The sequence below is a fragment of the Podarcis melisellensis genome, assembly GCF_964234715.1.
Source record: "Podarcis melisellensis genome assembly, chromosome: 14".
Taxonomy (NCBI): Eukaryota; Metazoa; Chordata; class Lepidosauria; order Squamata; family Lacertidae; genus Podarcis; species Podarcis melisellensis.
Window position 1 is genome coordinate 12,339,877 of NC_138546.1, and position 24,232 is coordinate 12,364,108.

Genomic DNA, 24,232 nt, shown 5'->3' on the forward strand with positions numbered 1-24,232 from the left:
AAAGAGGGATTTGCGGCTGTCTGCTCTGAATCTTCCAATAAACAGTTTCATTGGCTTGTCCCAGGTTCTACTATTGTAAGCAAGGAAGAAAGTGTCTCTCTTTCGTGTTTCTGCGCACAGTATCAAAGTGCTGTTGTCCCCAGGAACTCTCCAGATTCCTCCCTCCTTCTCCAGCTACCCGATTCTCTTACCTGGAGATGTCAGGGGTTGAACATGGGACATTCTGTAACCCAAGCATATGTTCTATACCACTGAGATACGATCCCTCCCTAAAGGCTATTCCTTTCTTCACTTTATTTCATTAACAGTATTTACCGTATTTTTCGCTCCATAGGGTGCACCGGACCATAGGGCACACCTAGTTTTTAGGGGGGGAAATAAAGAAAAAAAATTATCCCCCCCCCCCAGCCCCAAAGAGCAAAGAAGCCAAGACAGCGAGCGGGATCCATCCTGCTTGCTGTCTTGGCTTCCTTTTTAGCCGCGGGGCTGGGGAAGCCCAAGCTTTCCCCAACCCCAGCCCCCAGAACGGGTCTGGGAGCGGGGGCGAGGTTGCGCACAACCTCGCCTTCACTCCCGGAGCTTGCTGCTATCCGCAAGCCTTCTGAGCCCGGCGGGAACTCCTGCCGGGCTCCGAAGGCTTGCGGATAGCTGCCTGATGCCCAGGGTGCGCAGCGGGAGTTGGACCCCCGGGCTTCAGGCTGCTATCCGCAAGCCTTCGGAGCCCAGCGGGAACTCCCACTGCGCTCCGAAGGCTTGGGGATAGCTGCCTGAAGCCTGGAGAGCGAGAGGGGTTGGTAAGCACCGACCCCTCTCCCTCTCCAGGCTTCAGCGAAAGCCTGCATTCGCTCCATAGGACCGACACACATTTCCCCTTCATTTTTGGTGGGGGGAAAGTGTGTCCTATAGAGCGAGAAATACGGTATAGACCACCCAACAGCTTGAGAATCCATCTCAAGAATAGGAAGAACTTTCTGACGGTAAGAGCTGCTTGATCGCAGAACGGACTACCGTGAAAAATGGTGTGTCAGGGAACTGCCATCGGAGCCAGAGGGAGAGGGAGGGCTCCAGAGGGGTTCCGGAGAGCGTCCCGGGAGGGAGAGAAGCAGCCCATCTTCTGGGGAAGGAATTCAGCATAGCACCAGTGGAGAAGGGGGGCAGATGGGGGAATCGGCGAGGTGGCTCCATGACTCCTCGCCGGAGACCAGCGGGGAGAGCACGGGTCCTCCGCTGCCCACACCCTCCCTGCGCAGAAGGCTTCCGCGCAGGGAGAGTAGGCGGCGACTAGGCGTCAAAGAGCTTCTTTGCTGGAAGAAGTTCAAGAAACGCCCACTGACGGATTCTGCCAGCGATTGAGACAGCCGTGGCTGTCCGGACAGAAAGGGTTCACTCAGGTAACCCAGCCAGGTGTGGCGTCGATTTACACACGAGCAACCCCTAGAACCATTACATGGTGGATTCTCCTTCATTGGAGATTTCAAACACAGTTTGTACGGCCATGTTTCAAGGATTATTTATCTGTGATTCCTGCATTGCAAGGGATTGCACTGGATGACCTTGAGGTCCCTTCCAGCTCTACAGATCTGTGATTTTAAGCCTGCCTCTTGCTTTGACATAACATGCTTTCCCTCTGCCCCACTGGGTAGAAGGCAGAGCAGCTTCCAAAACAAAGCTTCACAATTTCTGCCAGTACAAACTTCCTCCTCCTCCTCCATCCCTCCAATGGTATGACGTCTTTCCATTTAAGCCCTCAAGTCTGTTTTAGTGATGTTCTCAGCCTCTCAGCAAAGCAGCCTGGGTCAAACACAGAGATAGATAGATATCCCATCTCTGGGGAGGTGTGATAATCCAATCGCCTGGTGCGTGCATAAGAAGGGAGGGGCATCTCATATATACCATGGAATAAAGAGGCACACTTGGAATTGCAATCATGGGAAAGGCCATACGATGAATGTTAAAACAGGACAACCTGGAAGAACATAGGAGAAGCAGCTGCAGGAATGCAGAGCAAAAGCACATTTCTCCAGATGTGGCTTCAAGCTGTCTTTCTCATCACCACCTGTTGGACTTTAGTCTCCCGCTTTACAACAACATGGAAGTGGAAGCATCCATCCCTGCGGTTGTGGGGCTGGCACTTCCTGGCCAGAGGTCTAGACTGGCACTGTGGGCAAGGCAAGTAGCCTATAGCTGCATTAATGCCAAGTTGTGTAGCTTCAATGCTCTTCATACTATACAAAAGGCCCTCTCTGCAGCTAGGTACATACCAAACACTTAAAGCACATGACTTCTCCCAAATAATCCTGATAATTCTGGTTGGTTAAGGGCACTGGGAATCATAGCTCTGTGGGGGTAAACTACAGTTCCCAGGTGTGCATGCAGTCCAATAGTTATGGGACTGCCAGATGTGTCCATACAAACAGCTATCCATACATCCTGTGCAAATCAAGAAGGGCAGGTCCACTTCCTTCCCTGCTGGATGTGGCAGGTTGTCCTCTTACTCTACAGATCAGGCATAGGCAAACTCGGCCCTCCAGATGTTTTGGGACTACAATTCCCATCATCCCTGACCATTTGTCCTGTTAGCTAGGGATGATGGGAGTTGTAGTCCCAAAACATCTGGAGGGCCGAATTTGCCTATGCCTGCTAGAGATGCTCTGTTACAACCAAGCAGAAGTGTAATGTGAATTAAACAACAATGTACTGTTTCTGTTTCTGACAATCAAAGATTTTGTCATTTTTGGCTGCCTGGTCAGTGTCACACTATGTGGGGCTTTTCCCCCCCAGGGGGAACTCACAGGAATTCAGTTCCGGCATGTCTCTGGTGGGTTCCACTGCCACGCTAAGATAATGAGGGAGGTGTTCATGGTGAGTTCCAGCACCTCTTTTTATAGAAAAAGAGCACTGTGTAAATGTATATTCAAATTTCTTGAACACAGTGACACCAGGTGGCAAAGACCAAAAAGGCTACCCTCTTATGACCAGACATGAACCACTTAATCTTTCAGCTGAAAAGGCAGGAACAAAATAATTCTCCCGATGAAATCATGGGACTCAAAAGGCAGTATGTGCACCGTGGTGGTTGGCTGTGATTTGAGATCATGGCAAAAAATGGAATCTGAAAAACAGGAGCAGCAGTATGTCTGAGCAGATATAATGGAGCCTTAATGTGCTATGCTTAATGGCATGCTGAGAAATGTACAAGGATTAGTTATGTGAAATGCAACATAATTGGGTAGGCTGGATGCGCAGACAGGGAACACCCAGATATGGGGTTCCAAATCCCATGCCAAGAGACATCTAGTCTAACCTTTTGCAATGCAGGAGTCATAGCTCAACACTGCTAAAGAGTCCCTGATAGATGCCCATCCAACCTCTTCGTGGAAACCTCCAATGAAAGAGAATCCATCACCTTCCAAGGGAGTCCATCTCTCTGTCGAACAGGTCTTGGCGTTGGAAGTGCTCTACCACTGAGCTATGGCACACTGTTTCCTGCAGGAAAAACTGTCCTGGGGGAGGGGGCTTACTGGTTTGGTTACTGTGCAACTGAGAGCTTTTTGGTGCCCAACCAAAGCTTTTTCGGCAATCAAGTGGCCAAACAAACCCTGGACTTCCCATCAGCCTTGGATCTGAGGAAAGGGCATGGATCTCAGCGTTATTGCCAGGACAATCCCCACTCACTCAAATATGGAAGCCTACATGTAAACGTTCTCCAGAGAAAAAGAAGAGTTTGGATTTGATATCCTGCTTTATCACTACCCAAAGGAGTCTCAAAGCAGCAAACATTCTCCTTTCCCTTCCTCCCCCACAACAAACACTCTGTGAGGTGAGTGGGACTGAGAGACTTTAGAGAAGTGTGACTAGCCCAAGGTCACCCAGCAGCTGCATGTGGAGGAGCAGGGAAGCAAACCCGGTTCACCAGATTACGAGTCCACCGCTCTTAACCACTACACCACACTGGCTCTCAGAGGAGCAAAGCAAAAGCTGTAGGGGGGGGGGCTTATTTCCATCAGGGACATGATAGAAAGAGTAAAACAACAACTTCTACTTTCCCCTTTCAGTGTTGCAGTCCTAATTGAAATCACACACACACACACGCCTGCACGTTACATGAAAATATAAACGCTTTCCATCTAGTTTGGCGCCAATTTCTTAGAGGAATGCTCCTTCTGTGATGTCACAGCATTGTACCATGCAGATTGGTCATGGGTTAACTACTTACGCATTGTTAAAAAGAAGGGAAAGCCCATTGCTAAACAAAACAAAAAAAAAGGGTGACAGAAGATTTGTGCAGATTGGCATAAAATTTATGTATGCAAATTTGTATGTATAGGTGCAAATTTTAAAATACTCCCTAAAATATAAATAGGCTTCTTTCCCCTGAAATTGAGAATTGCTTTCAGATGGGATAAGAAATTGCTGAACTTATTTGTAAGAATTGGAATGCAAGAGGGGGAGGGGAGGGGAAGTCTTGGAAAGATGATATGGAAAATAAGATTCTAAATTGGGATGCTTTGTTTTTTATATTGTTATAATTGGAAATGCCTAATAAATATTATTATTAAAAAAAAAGAGAATTGCTTTCAGACGGAGGACTCTCCTCTGTAAAGTAGGACACATCACCATCCTCATAGAATTGTAGAGTTGGAAGGGATCCCTAGGGGATCCAGCCCCCTGCAATGCAGGAATCTCAGCTAGAGCATCCACGACAGATGACCATCCAACTTCTGCTCAAAAACTCAAAAAAGTGAAGAAGAGTCATTTATCATCCATCGGTCCAGCTGCAAAAAAATGGTCTTGTCTACTGCCAAAGACACAACCCTAAGCACCTGAGGGCTGCCTGTAACGTGGAATGCACAGACATGCAAATTCTTTCAGGAAGCACTCACATTGTGGCTGCCATCCATCCTTACCACCAGTCACTAAAATACTGCATAGCCCCACTTTAAAAAAGAAAAGAAAGGAACAAATGACAAAATCATCTGGAGTTAGCAAATGCTTGAAGTATTCTGTTACGGGCAGTCTAAATATCCGCGCGCAGCAGCTGACAGAACAGGGCATACCAGGCTCTTACAGCTGTTGTAGCTGATTCAAAGACCACCTTTGTTTCTGGAAACAAAGGACAAGGATAAGCCCAGCTGCCACCTCACAAGATGCAGCGCCGCTCAGGTCAAGAAACCTAGGCTGTAATCCATAACTTATTTAGTCCGGAAGCATTCCATTAAAGTCGACTGGGCTGCTCTGCAGCGAATGGGTTGTGGACTGCACCCTCTGCAAAGCTGAGCTGTACCACGTTACTTACAGATGCATGTAAACTGAACATTAAAATAGGAGACCCACTGAATCTTTCTTCTGTAGGTGAGCCTGGCTTCCTCCTGCATCCACAACGTAAATGACATAGTAGTGGTTTGAACCCACAACTGGGCTACAGCCATCCTTCCCCTTATGCAGGCTCTCATCTATTATTATTATTATTATTATTATTATTATTATTATTATTATTATTATTATTATTATTATTAAGCACTGAGTATACCTTTATTCATTTAAACATTCGCATGTCACCTTATTTTTTAAAAAAAGCACAATCAGTTTTAAAAGAGTTGCAAAGGTTCTCCAGGAGTTAATGACGCTACAGGCCACAGCCAATCAGCGCTGTGCATGCCAGGTTTCTGTGGCAAACTCACTAAACAGGATGGCATTGAATAGTGGCAGACCTTGGCACCTCAAATTTCAGTGGCACCCTGTGAAATGCCAAACTCTGGTGGCGGTCTCCCACCCCACCCACCACTGCCTCTCACCTTCTGACGGTTGTTGTAGTTGTGGTTCCTGCTGCAGTGCCCCAGAAGACCCATGCCTGGCGCAACCACACTGGGGACTCTCTCTTAGATCCACCTTTGCACTGAGCTGAGCTCAACTCAGAAGACAATTTGAATCAAATGCAGTGCCTGCAGTTCTGAAGAAGCCTCAATGGTCAAGTAAGGTTATTGTCTGCATGTGACCATCTTAAATGTCTACTGCTTGGTGGAAAGGTAGAGCACAAATTTAACAAATGAATAAGCAAAATAAACTGCTACCCAACTGCTCGGCTAAAACCCAGCTTGATTATTTCCATTCCTGTTGCCAATCCTAGACGGGCGCTCAGCTAGCAATGGGTAGCCAAAACATGGATAAGGTGAAATCAGAGAACCATTTCCTACCTTCTCTCATTGTCATCCAGGTGAGCAAAGAGCACGTTCTTGGAGATGGCCTTTGCCAGAGCAGTCATGGTTTTATAGTCCTTGGGAATAACCTAGGCAAGGAAAAGGAGAGAGAAACAACAATCTAGGTTCAGTCAAACGCCCCACCACGGACAATCTCACAATGAGAGATGCGCCTGAGTTTTAAGTTTCTAATAATAATAACCTTTTCTAAACAAAAATTAAGGAACATTAAAAAATAACACATCTAAGCAGTACAGTACAGTGGTACCTCAGGTTACAGACGCTTCAGGTTACAGACACTTCAGGTTACAGACTCCGCTAACCCAGAAGTAGTACCTCGGGTTAAGAACCTTGCTTCAGGATGAGAACAGAAATTGTACGGTGGCAGCAGGAGGCCCCATTAGCTAAAGTGGTACCTTAGGTTAAGAACAGTTTCAGGTTAAGAATGGACCTCCAGAATGGATTAAGTTCTTAACCCGAGGTACCACTGTATAGCCATATATAACAGTGCATGAGAACATCAAAGCCCAGATAAAGTCCTCATATTTCTGATGCACTTCACATCTCAAATGAGGATCAGATGCAATGATGAAAGCCCGTGTTGTGCAGTGGTTAGAGGAGGGGGGTCTGTGGCCCAAAGGTACCAAACCTGTGGCCCTCCAGATGCTGCTGAACTACAACTCCCATCATCCATGCTCTAACTAGGGCTGGTGGAAGTTGGATGGGGACCATATGTTGAGATTCCTGCATTACAGGGTGTTGGACTGCGTGATCCTCAGGGCCCTTCCAACTCTTCAATTCTATGATTCTGGGATCTTACAAAGGAACCGGTTTGACCCCTTCAGCAGTCCCTTCAAACTCTCATCTTACAGATGTAAATTCACAGGCTTTTGGGGATCCAAAAGGCATCGTCCAAACCACCCCCTTCCCTTTCCTGTAGCAATGTACGGAGGACTGAAGTGTGCATGTATTTTGAGCCACATTTTGATGGAGAAGTTGGGAGCCCCTGGGCTAGCCTGTGGCTTTCCTTATGACCTGGACTGTGCCAGCAAAGGAAAAGAGGGCAGGAGTGGGAGAGGCATTATTACCCTGCAAGGAACATCAAATGGGGATATTAAGAACAGCTGACTAGGAAATAATTAAGCAGCTGGCAGTATCTTATAAAATATTACTTTTTGTAAATGCATCTTATGCAGTGAGATACATTAATCATTTAACTTGCTGTCTCTAATACTGGGTGGCTGCCAGCACGGCTTTATTTAAACCTGGGAGAGAAGCCCAGGGAACTGTTTTGACATGAAAAGAAACAAGGATGAAGGGATTCAGGGCCCATTCGCACAACCGCTTCTGCATAGGATGGCTGCCACTTGGGACATGAGAGGCGGCTGTGTTGGTGATCTGTAGGAACTGGTATATTTTCTGCACTCTGCCCTGATGAAATTGTTGAGCTGATCAGCAGCAGGCCTGGCTGAAACTACGTGCGTGCCAATATGGGCATGTGAAACCTCAGCATGGGCTCACTTAGCAATGTGAACAGCCTAATCATCTTGGATCGCAGAGGAAAGGGGTAGAAGGCTCCTTTCGTGCTCTCGCTATTCATGCCATGCTGCTGTTCAATGGTGTTCTCTGGGCTTTTAGTTTCCATGCAGAAACAGGGAACCTGCCACCACCAAGTGTTGCTGAAAGCCCACCATACGTTTAAAGCAATCCTCCCAAACAATCCCTCTCCCCAGGGAACTCTGGGAACAGTAGCTCTGAGGGTAAGGTAAAAGTAAAGGACCCCTGGATGGTTAAGTCCAGTTAAAGGCATCTATGGGATTGCGGAGCTCATCTCTCTTTCAGGCCGAGGGAGCCGGCGTTTGTCCACAGACAACTTTCTGGGACATGTGGCCAGCATGACTAAACCACCTCTGGCACAATGGCATACAGTGATGGAAAGCAGAGCGCACAGAAACATCGTTTACCTTCCCACCACAGTGGTACCTATTTATCTACTTGCACTGGCGTGCTTTCGAACTGCTAGGTTGGCAGGACCTGGGACGGAGCAACGTGAGCTCACTCCATCCTGTGGATTCAAACCAGCAACCTTCCAATCAGCAAGCCCAAGAGGCTCAGTGGTTTAGACCACAGCGCCACCTGCATCCCTTCAGATCTGTGGAGGGGAATAGGGGTCTCCTAACAACTCTCTTAACAAACCACAATTCCCAGTATTCTTTATGTGGAAGCCATGACTGTTAAAGTGCTATAGGAGTGATTTGAATGGGTGCTGAGAATGGGACCCAGGTTCCCCACAGAGAACTCGGTCATGTGTAGTTATTCCAGTAGGGATGAATGTATTGCCCACCAGCTGAAGGGAGATGACTGCAGCCCTTTTTCACTATGGCTAGCCCCGTCTATGTTGGTATGTGAGGAGTTTACATAGGCATCGCAGGGGGTTGGACTAGATAACTCTTGGGGTCCCTTCTAACTCTATGGTTCTATGGGCAGAGCAGAAAACACGGCTCTGGAGATCCAGCTAATGGGGAAGTTCTAGTCTATTCCCAACTCAGCATCACTTTTGATTTCTGGCTAGGTACGGTAGCTTATTGACGCAGCTTGGGGGTGGGGGAATGTTGCTGTGCGTGCGTCAATAAGCCATTTATAGCACTGATCTCAAGAACAGGATCCCGCAGATCTTTACCTTCCTGACATAAGAAACCGCATCTTCTTCCGTGTACACCTCTGCACTGACTCCACCCCTTCTGTGCCGCGCCTTGACCACCGGGTTTGGGGGCGGAGGAGAAATTTCGTCATCGTGGGAATCCGATTGTGAGTTGGATTTCTGCCAAGCCAGGATCTGTTTGCATTCTTCCTGCAAGGGAGAAAGAAGAGTAAGAACCTGTTCTCCTCCACAACTGCCAGCCCAAACCATTTAATACCAGTTAACCCCACCAGTCGTCATCCCACATCGAAAACAGAGGCTACGTACTGTAAATATTTGCTAGTGTACGGCTCTTGGTACAAAATTGAGATTTGCAGTTTCAGAAGGGCTTCCGCCATTAGGACTTAATTCCCCCAAGCACAGCTGTAAAACAAGCTCTGAATTTTTAGAGAGCTGAGTTTCTATATAGGAGAGGGACACTGAATGGTCTCGTTGGGGGGCTATTTCTTTGAACTGCAAAACTGAAAATCATCGTACACATAACTGTTAAATTTTAACAACAAACATTGTTTGGGAAAAGATTTGGAGCTGAAAAGAGGATTGTTTGTGTGTGAGAGAGAGAGAATTATTCCTACAAACACCAAAGAATTGCAGAATAGCAGACAGAGGCAATGTTCGATCATCCCAACCTATCCATCTCCCTTTCACAATCACTAGGAAATTTAGAAACCTGGAAAGAAGGGTAGGGGTGTATATAAAGGGTAGGTGATAGAGCTCAGTCCTGCTTGGGATATATACCCTTTGATGGGAAAGTCATCACCCCTAATCCCAGATGATTGTGGGCTACCTATGGCTCCTCCGCACTAAAAGAAAGACAGTCTGCACATGCTTAAATGAATCCCTTGATTATTATGCTTTACATTGGGAATAACCAATGTTGTGTCGTCCAGATGGTGTTAGACTACAACTCCCATCATCCCCAGGCAATCACGGCCAAGGATGACAAAGGTGTAAGTAGCCCAACAACTTTTGAAGAGCACCACATTGGCTTCCCTGATGAAAAGCGCAATAATCACATTCACTACCTCCCAATTTACATTTTCTAGGGTTTCACACATGCACATATCCCAGTCAAAGTCAATTAACAGTGATATCAAAATCTCCGGCGTACGGAAAGGGAGGTTAAGATTTTACAAAATCATGGGCGGCCTGCCAATTATCAGGTGGAATGTTTCATAGAGTGCAAATCACCACCCAGTAAAGCAGACCCTCCAAGTGTCCCTATTTTCCAGGGTCAGGCCTGGATTTACAGAAGCCATCCTGGTTTCTGATTTGATCCCAGAATGTCTTGCTTTTCTATAGGACGTCCCTATTTTCACTGGAGAAATGTTGGAGGGTATGGAGTTATGTGACCCATGAGCCAAGGAGATAACTAACTATACAACCTTTAGAAGACATTTGAAGGCAGCCCTGTATAGGGAAGTTTTTTAAGGTTTAATGTTTTATACAGTGGTACCTCGCTTCAGGTTACAGACGCTTCAGGTTACAGACTCGCTAACCCAGAAATAGTACCTCAGGTTAAGAACTTTGCTTCAGGATGAGAACAGAAATCGTGCAGCAGCAGCGGGAGGCCCCATTAGCTAAAGTGGTACCTCAGGTTAAGAACAGTTTCAGGTTAAGAACGGACCTCCAGAACAAATTAAGTTATTAACCCGAGGTACCACTGTATATGTTGGAAGCCGCCCAGAGTGGCTGGAGCAACGCAATCAGATGAGCGAGGTATAAATAATAAAATGATGATGAAGGTGATGATGATGATGATGATGATGGAACAGGACGCCCCTATTTTCACTGGAAAAATACTGGAGGATATGTGATGGCACAGATGACAAAGCTACCCCCTAATATCTACTTAGCTTAGGACCACAGTGGCAGATTTACGGTCTGCAGGGCCCTGTGTACAGTCCTTTTGGAGGGCCCTGGCGCTGTGGGTTAAACCACAGAGCCTAGGACTTGCCGATCGGAAGGTTGGTGGTTCGAATCCCTGCGACAGGGTGAGCTCCCGTTGCTCGGTCCCTGCTCCTGCCAACCTAGCAGTTCGAAAGCACGTCAAAGTGCAAGTAGATAAATAGGTACTGCTCTGGCGGGAAGGTAAACGGCGTTTCCATGCGCTGCTCTGTTTCACCAGAAGTGGCTTAGTCATGCTGGCCACATGACCTGGAAGCTGTACGCCGGCTCCCTCTGCCAGTAAAGCGAGATGAGCGCCGCAACCCCAGAGTCGGTCACGACTGGACCTAACGGTCAGGGGTCCCTTTATCTTTATTCATCCACCTAAACAAAAGTGATGGGGGAGATGAATTTACTCCAACTGGTTCTCCAGAGTTTCAGGCAGGAGTATCTGCCAGCCCTGGCTGGAGATGCCAGGGACTGAAACGGGGAACTTCTGCACGCAATGCAGATGCTCTACCACTGAGCTACACTTGAGTCCAAGCCCCACAGTCCAACAACATCTGGAGGGCTATGGGTTCTCCACCCCTGACTCAAAACGACTTGACTGATAGCTTTCCAGTGAAATACCTCTCCAGACCCAAGCAGATTGCTCATCGCCGTGTTCTGTCGTGCCATACACTGGGCCAGAGTCCCTGCCAAGTCTGATCACCTCTAGTATTGCACTGACAAGACAATTTAGGAAGTGTGTCTACCAAATAGCAGGGTGCGGAGGAGGGAACAGCTCGGATCTCGGTGTCAGACATGTGGCTAATTACCATCTTAATCAGCTGGTTGTATTGACACAGGAAATGAGTTATGGTTAGCTCATCAGCTGTAGCCTGAGAAAAAGAAAGGAGTGCGGTGCTCAAAACTGTCTCCTGATTTAATGGCTTCTTCCCAAAAGGCGTAAGAGCGGCGAGAAAAACAGGTGATTCATGGACCAGTCAGCAGGAATATCTGCAACCACCTCAAAAAGATTATCTTTGAGCTAGGAACAATGCACAAAAAAAAGGGCAAGGAGAGGCCAGGTCAACAGTAAAAGCAGTGGCCTCCATATGTTGTTGAAAAACAGTCAGTGCTGGGTCCAGGGTCGTGGGGTTTCAATCACCCACAACCGTTTCTGCAGCAGGGTCCCTGCGAGCGTCTTAGAGCTACCCAATCTGCATGGAAAGGGAGCCCTTTTATCCACTGCCTGCTCCAAAGCCAAGCATTTGGGGAAGCTGAAAGTGCTTCTGTTTCAAGAGAATGGTGTGCAAACACTGTTAGCTACAATGGTGCTTCACAGAAAATACAACTTGAGTCATTCCAAAAGGCAATATTGGGGCACTCCACATTACTTGCACATGCACAGAAAACAGTAGATCTAACTCCAAGGCAAGACATGGAGGTCTGCAATGATCTCTGCAATGCATTCCTAACGGTTGTATAAACTCAGAAAGTTGCATCATCTTAGAAGGGAGATGGCTGTGACTGTCAAGAATGGACCCTGCACTTTTGAACTTGCCCCTCTACTACTGAGTACGACTCCCAGGCCATCCCAGAGCATTGGCCTTCCTGGCTGGGGCTGATTGGAGTTGGGGTTCAACAATATCTTTGGGGCACTATATTGACTCACCGTGGGCTAGGTCCTTTGGAGATTTCCATTTTGGGAGGTGGGGAAGAGAACTAAATTGCAGAGGCTTTTAGGAGTACGCATAGCATGGAGAATGAGGACAGAGAAGAGTTCTCTTCCTCTCATTCTATTAGAAAAAGCAAGATCACCCAGTGAAATTATTATTACTATTACTATTATTACTATTACTATTTCTATACCACTCTATACTCCCACGTCTCAGGGGCGGTTACAACATAAAATCACTATGTGAAATCACAAAATACATAATCAAAACAAAAATAACCCATTAACCTTCCCCCTTCCAACACATTTAAAAAGGGCTTTGGATATCAATCAGCCCAAGGCCTGCTTAAAAAGGATCATTTTTGCCTGGCACCTAAAGGTATATAATGAAGGTGCCAGGTGAACCTCCTTGAAGAGAGCATTCCACAAACAGAGAGCCACTGCAGAAAAGGCCCATTCTCATCTTGCCACCCTCCACATCTCCCTTGGAAGACATTCAGGATAGACCACAGTTGTTCACAAAATGAACTTATGGAATTTGATGCCACCAGTTATAGAGTATTAAGAACCCTGGAGCAAACATATAAAATTGATGCAACTGATGATCTTGGTTGATGAATGAGTGATTTGCTGTAGATACTTGTAATGTAAATTGTCACTAATTGGTTTTTAAGTGTTTTTAACATTGCGGTTTTAAATAGTATTGTGATAGGTGTGTTAGAAATTCAATAATAAAAGAACAAAAGGTTTGTGTTCCGTTCAGCAGCCGAACAAATTTGCTCCAAACCACAGAAACTTTTCCAGCCTGTTTTTGAGCTCAACTTTGTCAAAAGAGAGCTTTTAAACAGGCAAGTCTTGTTCATTCTCTGCAAACTCGGTGCCCTCAATAAACATTCCAACAGATTCCTACTATCCTGTCACCAGATGCATCCACACCACTAACTTAAGAATTAGAAGAAGAGTTTGGATTTGATATCCCGCCTTTCACTCCCCTTCAGGAGTCTCAAAGCAGCTAACATTCTCCTTTCCCTTCCTCCCCCACAACAAACACTCTATGAGGTGAGTGGGGCTGAGAGACTTCAAAGAAGTGTGACTAGCCCAAGGTCACCCAGCAGCTGCAGGTGGAGGAGCGGAGACACGAACCCGGTTCACCAGATTACGAGTCCACCGCTCTTAACCACTACACCACACTGGCTGGTATGGTACCTGTTTAACTGGCATGGCTTCCCATAAATCCTAGGCATTGTAATTTGGTGAAGGTACCGAGAACAATACTCTGTTTGCAGATGGTAAGCTTCTCTGACAAAAATAATTTCCCAGATTAGAATGGCTACTAATCCAGTTTGACCCTGTGGCATAGATACATACCTGAAACCACGACACACAAATCTGCCAGTATGGTTTACTGGTCATAGCACCGGTTAGAGCACTCAAATTGAAATATCTGCTCAGTTACAAAGCTCACTGGGTAACTTGGACCAGTCACTACCTCTCACCTCAATAAACCCTCACAGGGTTGTTGTGCAGATAAAGTGGGGGGGGGGGGAGAGCCAGGTACACTGTATTTAGTTCCTTCCAGGAGAGGCAGCATATAAATACAACAAACAAACAAACAACACAAAATGGTGCATAGCAACACCAACCTTTTTAAAAGAAAATTGTAGAAGAAAAACTGTACCTCTGTAGCAGCAGTAAATGATCGCCGACTAGCAAGATCGACCATGTTTCAGAAACAGCAGACCACAGCATATTAGAGTTAGTGGAAGGAAACTTTGGAGTCACCTGTTTCTGCTTCAGGCGGGGCCCGTGTGCATACCTGAGGCATTCCTCCCAAATGCCTGGATGCCACCTCATCCTCAAATGCCCCCAAAATAAAGATTCCACAAGAGCTCACTTTCATAGAGGCTTCCCAATATTTTGCACTCTGCTGGCTCGGAACGGCTTGTCCATCAGCTCCTCAACAGCAGCACTGAGGATTCTGTGCTACCACAAGGCAAAACTCATCTGTTCTGCATTTCAGAACTTGCACTCGGAAAAACACTGAGATAGCTGCTAGCATTAAGCGAAGAGGGCTAGCTTTATATCGCTTTGGATTCACCATGCCACAAATATTGCTAACACAAATCGTCTCCGTTCCCCATATCTGATTCCCCCCCCCCAAAAAAACCCCAATGTTTTGGGGACTGATTTACAGAGCAACTCCCGCTGCAAAACAGGCTTTTTGCAGTCCCAGGTCACTGTCTTGCCCCCACTTTTCCCAGCACCAAATCGCCCTGACCACAACTTTGCTTTCCTCCCCCCACAACTTCTTTGGTGCATGGTAAACTTAACGGAGGGCCGCTTATTGGACTGCCTGCTGCAATGAACAATGTAAGAATGGTAGAACCGGAAGGTTTTTAAATCAAACAGACAGAGAGACAGAAAACCCCAATTTATAAGCCGAGTTCCAGAGGGCAGCACCTTGGAATGATAAAGTACAAAATCCAGATGATGCACCAAGATTAGCATTTATATACTTCTTCCAAAAAAAAAGCCCTCCCGTTTAACTTGGTTTTTTTAAAGCGAGAGTAAATATAAAAATGCAAGTTACCATACGGTTCATTTGTTTAAAAAGAGATCTCTTCGCTACCAACTCCCTTTCTACGCAGTGAAGCAGCTAGCTTTTCCCATATGCTTCTCTTTGCCGCCCAGGTTCGAAAATCCATTACAGAACTCAAGCAAGGAAACTCAGGAAGACAAGACAGCCAGGGCTAAGCTTTTAAAAAGTCATCGTCCACATATCCTGGGGTAAAACCGCACACACGTACTCTGTCTCTCTCTCTCTCTCTCTCTCTCTCTCTCTCTCTCACACACACACACACACACACACTCACACAGTTGTAGCAAATCTTTTAAAGGAACAATCAGCAAACCTTTCAAGAGGGGCCCTTTAAGTATATCCATCTCCCGACATAGCCTGCCATGAAGCCATCAACAGAAGTCACAAGTAAACACCTCACCCGTCCTTTTATTTATTTATTAAAACTGTCATCATGGCAACAAGCTCTCATGATGTACCAGAATGGCACGCATAATTCACAAGCGCAGAGATATTATGAGTTTGGACACTCTCTCCTTGACTTCATGCTTGGTTTAAACACAGAGAGACAAACACACAGCCCCAGGGCTACAGAGAAGAGAATGGGCCTTGTTGTACTCTTATTTCAGTGAAGGACTTAAGGAGAAAGAAGGGTTGGTCCAAGGCATATTGCTGCCTGAGGCAGAGCAGCAAATGGTGTCTCGCGCTTCTCACCCACCTCCAGCCAAGACGCTTAGAACCAATGGTGGGTGGTGGCCATAGGGCGGAAACCAGGGAGGTCAACAGTAGGTGGCGCCAGAGCCAGTGGACAGGCAGAGCCAACAACTTCTGGTTTTGTCGCCATCCTCCTCCTCCCTGTTGGGTTCTACAAAGGCAACACTGAAAAGAAGGAGGATGCAGTTGATAGCCAATGCCACCCCTTGGGCTGGGTGTAGGTAAGAAGGCAGGCACGTGGGGGCTGCTGATGCCACTGAGATTGTTGGGCGCTGTGCCCCATTTGCTCTAAAGGAGCAGCTTCCACTCCATAGTACCCAAGGTCAGTACTCAAGGTCAGTCAAGTGGCTTTGTTGTGTCTCCACTATCAGAGGCTTTTGAGTACTAATTGCTAGAAACCACAGGCTGGGAGAGCGCTGCTGTGTACAGTGGGCATTGGTTAGTTTGGACTGATGGAGCACTGTCCCACCAATCTCAGTCTGCCCTCAGCTAGCCACCATCTTCCTGCCTTTTTAATTTCCGCCATTCCAGAGAGTTGCACTGCCTTTTGGCTTCCTCCTCCTTAATCTCAGTGTTGCTATTGTAGAACTCAGCAGGGTCAGGAACAAAACTAGAATTAGCTCTGCCTATCATTGGCTCTGGCGCCACCTACTGTTGGACCTCCAGGCCTTCTGCCCCACCAGTCCCAATGGGCACCCAGATGTTGGACTGATTGGGGCACTGATTCTTCTTAATTAGGCCAATGACTGCATAAAATTGGGCCAAAGGCTGTAAGATTGCTTATAGCCTACTCCAGGTTTTTTTTCTTTCCAATTCTACTAAGCAAATCTCCTGACAGGTCCACAGGACCTGCTTATTTCAGTGATTCTTTATTTCCAAGAAAATAGCATTTTCTTCCTTGTCATTACATCTGTTGACCTCCTCCATCACCATCTAAGAGGTTTCAGCTTGTAAGCGCTAGACTCAAATTGACTATATGGATTTTTCCGGGAAGGGCTTCAAAAGAAAAAGCTAGCTATTAAATACCACCTAAGTGCTCTCCATTTGTTCTCTTCCACCTCTCACAGCATTCTGAAAAATAACAGCATGGAGCATGTTCCAAATAAATTATTCCATCCCTTTCTTTTCATCAGGATTGATCCTAAGAAACATCACCCAAGTTGCCCTGAAAACCATTTCATGTACAAAACGAAACAAAACTTCTACAACTCTTCTCTGGTTGTCCTTGAAATTATCCACAGTGAATCTGCATCGCTATTGTTGCTAATTAATTGCAGAGGCTGCAATCCCTGCTTCATGTTTTTATCATTTCAAAAAGAGTATAAACAAGTACAAAAATACAAAATACAGAAAAACAGAGGGCAAATTCAACTTTCTTAAACACTTGTGAGAAATTGGAAACCCTAAAAATTGCTCACCTCTCCCCTAAAGGCAACCCATATATATTATACCAGCACAATTAAGCAGCAGATATGGGGACATCACCTTGCCAACAAAGGTCCCTATAGTTAAAGCTATGGTTTTCCCAGTAGTGATGTATGGAAGTGAGAGCTGGACCATAAAGAAGGCTGATCGCCGAAAAATTGATGCTTTTGAATTATGGTGCTGGAGGAGACTCTTGAGAGTCCCATGGACTGCAAGAAGATCAGACCTATCCATTCTGAAGGAAATCAGCCCTGAGTGCTCACTGGAAGGACAGATCCTGAAGCTGAGGCTCCAATACTTTGGCCACCTCATGAGAAGACTCTCTGGAAAAGACCCTGATGTTGGGAAAGATGGAGGGCACAAAGAGAAGGGGACGACAGAGGATGAGATGGTTAGATAGTGTTCTCGAAGCTACCAGCATGAGTTTGACCAAACTACGGGAGGCAGTGGAAAACAGGAGTGCCTGGCGTGTTCTGGTCCATGGGGTCACGAAGAGTCGGACATGACTAAACAAAAGCAACAACAATATGGGGAAAGCCCCAATGAATTCAATAGGGACGTAAGAAACTACGTTTGACTATAAAGCGTACATAAGTTTGTGAATCTGCTTCCCTGCATGCCACTCTTTCATTCCCACCCACACCCAGTCCGGCTCCAATAATGGAAATGAGTCCAATGTAGCAGGGTCTTCAAGCAGCCCAGCAACTCTCCCCCCAATTTACAGCAAAACTGGCAAGCATTTGCTCAACCACAACAATAATTGGTTAAGTTTCCAAACGGGGTTAAAATGGGCCAATCATAAGTCCCTCTTTTTTATTGCCCTGGTTTCTTCATAACACCCATTTTTTGTTTAACAAAAAACATGTTCATCACTTTCTTTACCATGTGCTCATTGGATTTTCCTTGGTCCTACCTGTACATAGAACCCATCCGTCCCATCCCTGTGCAATCACTTGATGCTCCTTGGATCTGCATAGAACCCATTGCTTCACTTCCCGGTCTCCCTCTTGATGCTCCTCTGACCTGCCTAGAACCCTCCACTGTCTTCCTTCCATGCTTGCTTGGTGCTCCTTCTGCCCACGTGAAACCCTCTTTTGATATCCTTCTTTTTCATACTTGTTCTTGGCTTGCCGAGACTTGACATTTCCAATGAAGAAATAACATTTCAAAAAGAGGACAGAGAAGTCTCAAACAAAGATTTTTTTAATGTATTAATTTTTGCTGCAGCACAGAACCCTTGTTGGCAACTAACTAATTAAACAAGGAACAAATCTTGAACTCAACAATGCACAGAGGCCAACCGTCACTGGATCTGACACCAAATGCATTCCCAGGCAAGTTGAGACACTGAAATCCCATCTCTCAACAACAGGGGCTATGGCACACCCTGTCTTTGAGCAGGCACCTTACAGGCTAGTCCAGGGATAGGAAATGGGTGTCCTTCCAGATGTTGATGTCGTGAACCCTGTCTGGACAAAGAGTTGGAGGCTGCAGGGCCATCACATGAGGGTCTGGGTCTGGGTAAGGGCTCAGAGCTGACTGCGGAAGACAGAAAGAATATTGCGCCTGAGGCAGCTGGACAAGAACTTAGAGAGGAATCTCCTAGACACAAAGTCAGAGCTTGGACCCTCATAGGCAACCTCCCCTGAGCCTGAAGAACCAGATGTCTCCCGCCACACAACACTAGTCAGGGACAGCTGCGAGTGCAGAAAGGTTATGGAACAAAGGAGGGCTCTTCAGGTCAGAGGGTTGGCCCTTAAGTTACTCAAGGTGTGGGGAGGAAGTCTGGAGCGAGAGGCATAAGTGGCCTCAATCTGCTCCCCACCTTTGTTGGAGAAAGTTGCTTGCTTGGAGCTTTCTGCAGAGAGAGAGGCATAAAAGGCATCTGGAGAAAGAGGTGGGTATAGAAGGCTTTAGTCTGCTCCCAACCATTGATGGAGAAAGATGCTCTCTCAGAGCTGTCCATGGTCCAAAAACCTTCGACCAGCTTTGCTTCTTTCTCCATAGGCTTTGCCAGAACACAACTCCTATTTTCACTGGCCTCAGCTAGCACGGCCTATATTTAGGGACAATGTGATATTTATTCCAGAGACATCTGGAGGACCACTGTCCCCAGCCCAGGTATAATTCCATGCCCATTTCTCCAGAGGTAGTTTGTTTTATTTATTTCCAGATATTTGCAAAATGCCTAGGCTGGCCACTTATCCAATACCCAAAAGTGGATCGCCAAAAAAGCAGACAAAGGAGGATGCCAATTTGCACAGGATTTGTATATGATTACTTGAATGCGCCGATGCAAATTTAGATATATTACTGTTAGTTATAAGAAATACAATACATTTTGCCATAGTGGTAAAGACTGACCAGCTGGCCTGTGCTGACTATAAACAGGGGAGGAAGTGCTCTCCCATCTTAGAGTCCTTTATCTTAAAATGGGTGTAGGACTGGAAAGCCCATCAAATGGAGGACCAGTCCTGCCATGCATACTGTCTTGAACTGGCAGGACAATGGAGAGGAGGAAGAGCATCCCAGTGAGGGGTGCAGCCGTGACTGGGACCCACTGGAGCAAGCCAGGGATGGGAAAGGAGAGGTTAGGGTTTCAGAAAGTACACACAGGGTGACAGATGCCGGCTAGGGGATGGGGGTCAGTGTGCAGGGACCAGAAGAGCAGGACCCCTAGTCAGGGCCAGAGAGGCCCCCATCTCCATGAACAAGGTGGGCTCTGAGACAGAGGGAGCAGTGGGAGGTATGCTTAGGGAGGCTGAGGCAGGCAAGTGCCCACAGCCCAGGTGGAGCAGGCTCAGAACAGGTGAGGATCACAAGCCTTGTCAAGCCCAGATGGCGCAATCAACATGCAAGGTATAAACGGGAAGCAGAGCTGAGGTGCTGGTTCTGCTTAAATGTTGATGGACCTCAGCTTAGATGCTCTGGCACCTCTATAGGACTGTGCTTCAGTTTTGGCTTTGGACTGTGTTTTCTGACTGATGGACTTTGGGCTTGGCTTACTTGGATTGACCCTGGACTACGTTCCCTGACTTTGGATTTGACATACTGTATACACCAGCAGGAGGGACGCGGGTGGTGCTGTGGGTTAAACCACAGAGCCTAGGACTTGCCGATCAGAAGGTCGGCAGTTCGAATCCCCACGACGGGGTGAGCTCCCGTTTTTCAATCCCAGCTCCTGCCAACCTAGCAGTTCGAAAGCACGTCAGAGTTCGAGTAGATAAATAGGTACCACTCCGTCGGGAAGCTAACCGGCGTTTCCATGTGCAGATCTGGTTCGCCACAAGTGGCTTAGTCATGCTGGCCACATGACCCATAAGCTGTACGCTGGCTCCCTTAGCCAATAAAGTGAGATGAGCGCTGCAACCCCAGAGTTGGTCACGACTGGACCTAATGGTCAGAGATCCCTTTACCTTTACCTTTATACACCAGCAGGACTTGCCGCTAGGTAGACCAGGGGGTTCAGGACACACAGGACTTGTTGTTGTTTTCATTTTGTATTTTTTGATGTAAACCACCTGTGATGGCCTGGGATACCGAGTCTGAGAGCGATCCGGAGGAACCCCAGCCGGCACAGGAGTCCCCGCCTCCAGGGCCGGCTGAACTGGGGCAAGGCCTAGTTGCTGAGGAAACTCAAGAGCAGGCACCAGGTGAAATCATTCAGGCCCCAGAGGTGCTGGAAGACTCAGTGGCTACAGGTGAGCCTCCTCCAGGACCCAGTAACCCTTCGGCCTCTCCTGATCTGCAGAGGCTTAGGGCAGAGAGGCGAAGGGAACTGGTGTCTCCCAGGAGGAGTGCTCGCCTTAAGGCCAAGAGAGGCGGGGCTTCTGGGGGCCGGGACCGCCCCCGGCCTTAGAAGAAGATAAAGGTCAGGCAGCCCAGTCTCAGGTTGCGGGAGCAACGTCGTTGTGAAGTATCTGCTTTACCCAGTCCTTGTTTGGCACTCCCAGTGTGCCTATTCCTCGCCTGGATTCCTGCTTCTGCCTTACCAGTGTTCCTGCTTCCCCGCCTGGATTCCTGCTTCTGCCTTACCAGTGTTCCTGCTTCCCCGCCTGGATTCCTGCTTCTGCCTTACCAGTGTTCCTGCTTCCCCGCCTGGATTCCTGCTTCTGCCTTACCAGTGTTCCTGCTTCCCCACCTGGACTCCTGCTTCTGCCCTACCTCCGTTCCTGCTGACCTGCCCGGCTCCCTGTTGATCTTGGCCTACGGTAATAATACCTCATCCCCCCTGGGACCAGCACAGTTTGCTCCCGCCACACCCGCACTCCCTCTTTGTTGGGGTGCGTTCGGGAAGATTCAGAGGCCATGGCTGACCAAGCGGCTACATTGTTGGCAATAGCCCAGGAGAACCAGGCCTTGACGCACACCGTGCAGCAGCTCAGTAACGTGGTTGCGGCACTACAGCAGCGTTTGGACGCCCTACCGGCTCCTGGGGCCGACGCCCCGGCTTCTGGCAAGTACCCAGTGGCCTTGCCTGAGAAGTTTGATGGGGCTCCGGCCAGCTTTCCCATGTTCCTTGCCCAGGCCAAGCTGTATATTCAGGGGCGCGCCCGGAACTTCCCCGACGACCGCACCAAGGTGCATTTTTTGATTAGTTTGTTAAAGGACCAGGCGGCCAAGTGGGCGTTGCCGCTGCTCAGGCAAGACTCCCCCTTGCTGGCAGACTACGGGGGGTTTTGCAATCTGTTGGAGGCCGCGTTCGGCAACCCTTTGAAGGGGAGTCAAGCCAACCGGGCGATTCGGCGGTTGAGACAGGGCAAGTCCAAGGTGGCCGCATACACCACAGAATTCCGGCTGCTGGCACAGGACTTGACCTGGAACGACTCTGCTCTTCGGGACCAGTATCTCGAGGGGCTTTCAGATGAGATACTGGACCAGCTGGCCACAATGGAACGCCCCACCACGCTAGACGCTCTTATTCAGCGGAGTCTACAGATAGACGATCGGCTAGAGGACCGGCGTCAGGCTCGGGGCCGCCGGCACCTCCAGTTCTCGGCCCCGGGGTCCACCAGCAGCCCCACAGGCCCAGCTGAGTCATTGGAGGAACCCATGCAGCTTGGGGCAGTGCGGCCACGCCTCTCCCCCGCAGAGAAGTCGCGGCGTCGGGAGGGGAATCTATGTCTCTATTGTGGCGGAAGCGGACACTATGCACGATCCTGTCCTGAGAAACCGCCAACCCCAGTAGCTGATGGCCCTGGCTCCCTGGGGTCCCAAACAGCACAGAATGGGACCGCACCAATCGAATTACAACACCTTATGGTTCCGGTACATCTATACCCTCCAGGAGGGCCATGGATTCTTACCCATGCCCTGGTGGATTCAGGGGCAACCCGCTCTTATATGGACGCTGCTTTTGCTGCCCAGCATCGGGTGCCACTTCGGAACAAGCCAGAACCGGTACAGGTGGAGGCAATCGACGGACGGCCACTGCGTTCGGGCGCCGTCACTCGAGAGACCCAGCCCCTGGTCCTGTGCCTCCAGCAGCACCGTGAGATGCGAACTCTGGATATTGCCTCCATGCCCCGGTTCCCCCTGGTGCTTGGGATGGACTGGCTAGAGGATCACAATGTGCAGATTGATTGGGTCAAACGGACTGTACACTTCCCAGACCCCAGTTCGTCTGCTGAGACTGAGCTGCTAGCAGCTGCGCCCACTGAGGAGGCTGCTGCAACGCTCCCCGCGGAGTACCGGGACTATCACGACGTGTTCGAGGAACGGGGGGCAGACCAGCTGCCGCCGCATCGGTCCTTTGACTGCGGCATAGACCTCCAGCCCGGAGCGCCTCTACCGGTGAGTCGCTTATACTCGTTAACAGAGCCAGAGCGCGAGGCTTTGCAGGACTTCTTGCGCAAGAACCTGGAGCGAGGGTTCATTAGACCTTCTACCTCGCCCACTGCTGCGCCAGTGCTCTTTGTTAAAAAGAAATGTGGGGAGCTCCGCCTTTGCCATGATTACCGGGCCCTGAACAAGATTACCATCCCGGACCGGTACCCCTTGCCCCTTATTTCGGAGTTACTGGAGCGGGTGCAAGGGGCGCAGGTGTTCACCAAGCTAGACCTCCGGGGAGCCTACAATTTGATTCGGATCCGCGCCGGGGATGAGTGGAAGACAGCATTCGGGACCCGGTACGGACAGTTTGAATACCTGGTTATGCCCTTTGGTTTGTGCAACGCGCCTGCTGTGTTTCAACGGTACATCAACCACGTATTTCAGGACTTGCTAGACAAGTACGTGGTGGTGTACTTGGATGACATTCTGGTTTACTCTCGTGACCCGGCGTGCCACGAGGGCCATGTCCGGACCGTGCTGCAGCGCTTGCGCGAGCATCGTCTGTATGCAAAGCTCAGCAAGTGCGAGTTCCATCAGCAGTCAGTGGACTTCCTGGGTCATCGACTCTCACCAGGTGGGGTGCAGATGGATCCTGGGAAGGTGGCAGCGGTTCGAGAATGGGCGGCACCTCGGAACCGCAAGGACCTACAGCGTTTCCTGGGGTTCGCCAACTATTACCGGACCTTCATTGCGGATTATGCTCACCGCACCACCCCGTTGACCCGGCTTCTGCGCCCCAAGACGCCGTTTTCCTGGGACAAGGAGGCGGGGAAGCATTTCAAGGGTTGAAGGCCTGTTTCCAGAGAGCGCCAATCTTGCAGCATCCGGATCCTTCTCGACCCTTTGTGGTAGAGACTGACGCCTCCAGTACGGCTCTCGGTGCCGTCTTGTCTCAGCAGCACGAACCGGAAGCGCCACTCTTACCCTGCGCCTTCTATTCCCGCCAGCTCCTTCCAGCGGAGCGTAACTATACCGTGTGGGAGCGGGAACTGCTGGCCATCAAGGTGGCCTTTGAGGTTTGGCGCCACCATCTTGAAGGAGCAAGACACCCGGTGGAGGTGAGAACCGACCACCGGAACCTGGAATACCTCCAGACTACCCGCAAGCTGAACCAAAGGCAGATCCGGTGGGCGTTGTTCTTTTCCCGGTTCCAGTTCCGGATCCGCTACATCCCTAGCTCCCAAAACCAGAAGGCGGATGCCCTGTCCCGGAAACCTGAAGACAACGCAGACACGGTT

General features: G+C 48.6%; 1 protein-coding gene across 5 annotated transcripts in view; it reads right to left on the minus strand.

Moving 5' to 3' along the window:
* The window catches only part of PRKAR1B (protein kinase cAMP-dependent type I regulatory subunit beta), a 121,449-nt gene that overhangs the window by 79,200 nt on the left and 18,017 nt on the right, over positions 1-24,232 (minus strand). For 3 of the 5 annotated variants that reach the window (XM_081889303.1, XM_081889302.1, XM_081889301.1), the window contains exons 3-4: positions 8,878-9,048; positions 6,195-6,286 (exon numbers count right to left, since the gene is read on the minus strand). In XM_081889303.1, the coding sequence (XP_081745429.1) occupies positions 6,195-6,286; positions 8,878-9,048 (263 nt within the window). Of the gene's footprint in view, positions 1-6,194; positions 6,287-8,877; positions 9,049-14,339; positions 14,474-15,035; positions 15,273-24,232 lie in introns of those variants that run through there. The other 2 variants (XM_081889304.1, XM_081889305.1) reach the window with 2 other exon arrangements.